The following is a 6,035-nucleotide window of genomic DNA, read 5'->3' on the forward strand; positions in this document are numbered from 1 at the left end:
AAGAAGAATATATGCAGTGTATTATCTGTTGAAACTGTACTTTCGATTTGATTTAAAACTGTCTCATTGCTATATGTTTATCAATAAAACTTTGAAAAGAAAAAAAAGACAATATTAAACAAGTGCCCCAGAATAGTTCTGTAGGGATAGAGATCTGGGATTGATATTCTAAATAGATATCAATCTAGCCCTAGCCTTTCAAGGTCAGTGAGGACTCAGGACATAGGAGAACCTGTACTGTAACATTTTGCAACTCAGTGGTGTCCCAAATTTTGTGATCAAGGAGATTATGGGGCCAGAGAGAAAAGTGATCAATGGTATAGAGTGTTCCTAAGGAGAGTCACATGGAGAGAAAACATTCTCTTAGGCTTTCACAGAGAGCAAACTGGTCAAGCAATAGCTGTGACTCATCCAGATGGCTGACACTGACAAAAGATCTATAAACTACTGTACAAAGCTTCAGGGTAAATCCTGAGGGGATTTGACTGACCATGTCAGATACAAAAGTTACATTTTTGGTATATAAATCTTGCTTTATCTTAGTCTTAACCATCTAACAGAAAAGTATAAACACAGGGTATAAAAAGTAAAGACGTATTAATATGCTGAGGTATAAAAGGCTCAGGTCAACAACTTCTGACATCTCCAGTTCCGCGGATAACCTGCTACTATTATGGACTACTGGACTATATTGAAATATTTTGCTCAGTTCACACACCTACAATATTTGAATGGCAATGGTATACTCATCCCTGACAAAACTAAACAAAAAAAGAGGATATAAAGGAAGGACCATTTTGTAGTGAAAAAATATATATCTGTATATACAAAATAGGATAGATATACAGCTACTCTTTCTTAGTTCAATGAGAAGAAAGATTTGTACTAATAGTGTTTGGACAGGATATCATGTCTGCATCTTATACTATGAATAACTACTATGAAGGCAACAATATGCAATGTATTAATTATCATAACTGTTCTACTAACTTGTGTTGAGACTGTGTCATTGCTATTTCTTTCTCAATAAAATTAATTTAAAAAATAGGTATCAGTCACCTTGGAAAAGTCCCAGTTCAGTATTCAGGTCTGCTTGCTATCGAGTTCACTTTTCCATTCAATCTTGATTTAATCATTTTTTTCTGAGCAATTATTCTTGTAATCTTACTGGTTGCCAATAATTTTGTTCTACCTCATGCACATCTTATGAGTTCCCATGTTTCCCACCTTTGGCCTGCCTTGTGTTGTATATATACTCTATAAGAATCCCTAGAAAAGACAAGTTCCTTGGCAGCCTGCTGGGGTCCCCTTCTGTCCCTCTCTCGGACAGAAGCTCTTTCCCTCAATAAATAAATTCTGCTCTTAACCTCTGTTGTTCCTAAAATTCATTCTTCAAACTCATCCCGTGTATCTTTCAGATTGCGAGTGTTTTCTCCCCTTATATCAAAACAATCCACTGAGCACAGCCCCTCCAGCCTGTATATTGCTCAGTCCTTGAGATGAATGAATAGATTCCTTGTGTTCATTAAAAATGCAGACTTTCAACTAAAATTTGATTTTAAAAATCTATCCACCATTTAAAGTAATAGAGAAAAGAGTGAAAAAGAGGGAGAGCTCCGAGGTTCTTTGCACAGAGGGGACAGAACTTTCCTGGACTTTAAGATGTGGTCAGAGGGACCGAGAGGAGTGCCAGAAGCCTGACCAGAGGGTGGGCTCTTCAGAAAACGGGAGGAGCTGCAGAGAGCTGAGGGCCGGCGCTGGGTCCCCACGCTCCAGCCCTTGGGGCTCCATGCCAAGGGGCCGCCGGCCTCCGTCCTCCCCGCCCCAACCAGAGGGGCCATAAAGCGCAGGCGGCGTCCACGGAGCCCAGCTGGCAGAAGAGTCCTCCCGACGCCATAGCGACGCGGGCATCCCGAACACAGCAGCCATGCGGAAACCGAGCCTCACCGCCGCTGCGTTTCTCCTGCACCTGGCCCTGCAGCTGTGGGGCTCCCAGGCCGCACCTCAGGGTGAGTGCCCTCGCGCGAGCCCTGCGACCGGCGCAGAAGCTCCCTGGGAGTGGAAGTGGTACGCAGCGCCTGGAAGGTGCCCAGGCAGGAGGGGACGTGGCCAGTTTCTGAACAACATTGTAGGAGGTGTAAATTCACTACCAAGTCCATGCAAGGACCTGGGATTGGCTGCAAAGCTCTTCCCAGGTTCCTGGACCTCCCAAGCACTGCTGGTACAAGGTGCACGGTGAAAGCCCAGTGGTACTCGGGCAGGTTCCTCTGAGGTGCGCTTTCCCTTCCATGCAGTCCTTGCGCCCTAAGTCCCTGTAGTTGCCTGGGCTCGACCCGCATTCCCTGGGAACACTTGTTTTATTGGGTGGCACCCACAGAGAAGGCACTTTTAAGAGTGGGTCCCTTTTCTTGGTTTTTGAGATACAGGGGAAGAGCTGCAAAACTGATCTTTTTTCCATGAAAAAGTAAATATTTGATAAATAGTTTGAGATGATAGTGTTCAAATTGCTCTGTGAAATTGGGTGAAAATGAGCTGTCCTCAGAAAGCAGTGAAAGTTAAACAGAATTTCTTGTGAAGACCAAAAGGAAATGATTTAAACAAGAAAAGATCTTAGGGCTCTGACTGGCTATCCATTTTGGTCTTCCTATTTGAACTTGGTGCCTGGGTTTATTTATTGCAGATTTGGGAAATAAAACACACAGTTTCAAGTTAAAAATTGTTGCTCCTTATGAAGCCAGAACAAAGAGTGTATTCTCTGAGCTGCCCTCACTGCCCCCTACAGGGAGCACCCCTTAAACTTCTTTTTGTCATGGAATAACTCACTTTGACTCCAGGTAGACAATCAGAATCATGGTTTGGAGATGTTGTGCTGCTCATCTTTGTTTGGATTGAAATACTTTAAATGCAGTGGTTTGTAATGTGCATTGTGGCTTGTGTGTCTCTAAGGTAAAAAAAGAAATTTTAAAAACAACTAAAAAGTTTTCTTATTGCAGAAGCTATTTGGTAGGTCCTGATATGTAAGCACACAACCTCATAATATTCCTTAGGTATAGGTTATGCTTCTTAGACCTGGTAATTTTATTAAGATTTGAAATTGACTATGCAACGTAACTAGTTTTGTTAATTTAGGTTGGATAGGTGATCTGATTATGTCAAGTTTCTGGTAGATTCTTTTATTGAGTTATCTAGATAGTCTATAGTTATCAACTTAACTGGATAATTTGCATACATTTATTTCCTTCTGAGCTGCCTTGATGGCCTTAAATTAGTGTGTACTCAATTTACATACCATAATAGTCAGGCTCTTTGGTAGCAGTAATTTCACTGCTAACACTGAAGCATGTGCTTGTATCCTGGTACTTTTACTAAGATATAATGACATTAATAGCAAATGATAGCATCTCATTTCCTTTTCAAAACACTAAAGTCATTACTAACTAATCCCAACTCTGCCTCTTGGGAGAGCAGCAAATGGATCAGATAAACCACACACCTCAAAACACAGAAGTTTGGCTTGAGTTTAGTAATGGACCTGATCAAAGTCAAAACAAGGATCAAGAGTACCAAAAGTTTGGTCCTCAACTCCCATTTTTGAACACATCTTTATTTTTCTAAAGACGTCTTTTCTTGAATGGAAATTTTAAACACTTTATCTTATCTCTCTTTTGCCTCATTGGTGAAAATGTAAAGTTTCCACTTACCTGGAAATTAAATCCATTCTCCCCTTTGAAATATAGTAGATGGCTGTCTTCATGGTATGAGGACAGGGTGTCAGAGGGAGCACAATGGATATTATGCTTTGCAACACCTCTAGTGTTAAATCCATTGTTGAGTAAAGTCTTCTTATAGAAACATTAGAGATTTAGTTTGAAGACAAGCTGTCTTTTAAAAGAATGGTTTTGAATAACTAGGGTTTTCCTGTTTTATTTATTCATTTTTTTCTTATTACCTCTTCAGTGCAAAACAGTGAAGATAGAAACTGAATAAGCAAAAAGAAAGAAAAAACTTATTCAACCTAAAGAGAGCTACTTTGAATATTAACCTGTTGTCATATCTTGTTATATCATCTTTCATTTCATATATCTTTCTATGCAAATATATCAAGTGGAACCATATTGCAGTTTTATCATCTTTTGTATGTATTCTATCATGAATGCCTTTCTATGCCTGTATTTATCTTCACTTTAAAGTAGATGGCAAAATAGATGGTATTCTGACCAGAATTACTCTATCTAGGTTTGTAATGTAGAACACTAAAGTTATTTCCAGTATTGGATATTGTAAACCATAATTTATTGAAGCATCAAATGTCTTGGTTCAGCACTAAACATCCCTTTAAATTTCAGTAAGCCCTTTCTTCTTTTCTAAGGACCATCTGTGTATTAATACAGAGTATCATGCCAACCAAACTTCCACAATGTCTGTTTCTCCCAATTAAAATTTTACTAATGCCTTCCTAAACAGAAATTCTAGGCTTACCACTGATGACAAATATCCTTGCAATCAACTAATTTACTGTATCACCTATTATTTTCTTTGAATGAATTTTCATAAATATAATTGATAGGTTAAAGACCATGTACATTTTTGGGCTTTTGGTATTGTTACTTAAATTGTCTTCAAAATGTTTATATACTAGTTTATTCCTTTTGTGTGTGTGTGTGGTACCAGGGATTGAACTCAAGAGCTTGTGCTTGCCACACAAGCACTTATTTCATGAGCTATATCTCCAGCCCAAAATTTTATTCATCTTTTTCTGTATTTTAGGGAAGAGTCTATAGGGTGTTCAGGGTCTCACTACTAGATTGGCCTCGTAGTGATTCTTCTGTTTACAGTCTCCCATGAGTTGGGATTACAGGCATTGCCACCATGCCCTGTCTCATTTGCCATCTCAGTGTGCCCCAGGGGTGGGGCTGGCAAGGCAGGCCCAGGGATCGAACCCCTGGCTCCTGCACCTGCTTGCAGGCACTTTAATCCACTGGGCTATTTGGCCAGCCCTTACATACTAGTTTAGAAGGAATTTTTTTTTGCGGGGACTGGCTCAGGATGCCTTCAGGGCAGGTCTGGCAAGGCTTGAGGATCTGGGGATCGAACCACAGCATCCTGAGCCTGACTGCTTTGTTTAAGCAAACACTTAAACAGATGAGCTAATGTGCAGGCCCCCTACACTAGTTTAAATCTTACCACATAGTATATCCACCAGCTGAATATTATTGCATTAGCATCTTTCCAGATTAATAGTGAAAATTATATTCTAGCAGGTTCCTTCATCATTAGGTAAGCTGTGAATGTGTATTTGTACACCTGTTGATAAATTGTAATTCTTTTTTTCCTGTAAATCATTTTTCATGTTCCTTGCTCATTTTTCTGTAAGGATGCTTTATCTTATTGATTTCAAAAGTTCTTTATAATTTATCAATACCCTGTTTTCAGTAGATGGTTCTAGGTATTGAATTTTCTACTGAGTGTGAAATTGTTCAAAGAGTATTTTAATAATGTAAAAGAAAGTCAAATGCTTTTGTAAGTCTTGTTTAGATCTTGCCTTTGCCTTTTAAATGGCTCTGGTATCACAAGTCTTAGGCTTCAGAAGTCATACAAAACTGGTAGGAAAAGTGCAGCTTGTTTGATCAAAAGCAACTTATACAAATAAAAATGCAAATTTCAGTGTTTGTAGACCAGCTGTATCCATCAGCGTACAGTTAAGAAGTAGAAACCACATCATTTTATTTGTTTTTACAATAGAACTTTTTTCTACTTTTTTAATTTTTTTTTTATTATTTGTTTGTTTGAGGCAGAGTCTTGCTATATAGTTCAGGCTGGCTTTGAACTCACTATGTAGTTCAGAATGACCTCAAACTGATGGCAAACCTCCTGCTTTAGCCTTACAAATGCTGCAATCACAAGTGTGTAACATGATGCCCAGCACAGAGATTTCTTTTTCTCTTTCTTTCTTTCTTTCTTTCTTTCTTTCTTTCTTTCTTTCTTTCTTTCTTTCTTTCTTTCTTTCTTTCTTTCTTCTTTCTTTCTTTCTTTCT

General features: G+C 38.9%; 1 protein-coding gene across 1 annotated transcript in view; it reads left to right on the forward strand.

Moving 5' to 3' along the window:
• Positions 1-1,895: 1,895 nt before the first annotated feature.
• The window catches only part of Thbs4 (thrombospondin 4), a 65,580-nt gene continuing 61,440 nt past the window's right edge, over positions 1,896-6,035 (forward strand). The window contains exon 1 of the mRNA XM_012512601.2: positions 1,896-2,009. Coding sequence (XP_012368055.2) covers positions 1,928-2,009 — 82 coding nt within the window. The 5' untranslated portion in view covers positions 1,896-1,927. The remainder of the gene's footprint in view (positions 2,010-6,035) is intronic.

This window comes from Octodon degus, unplaced genomic scaffold, assembly GCF_000260255.1.
Source record: "Octodon degus isolate 3935 unplaced genomic scaffold, OctDeg1.0 scaffold00238, whole genome shotgun sequence".
Lineage (NCBI taxonomy): Eukaryota > Metazoa > Chordata > Mammalia > Rodentia > Octodontidae > Octodon > Octodon degus.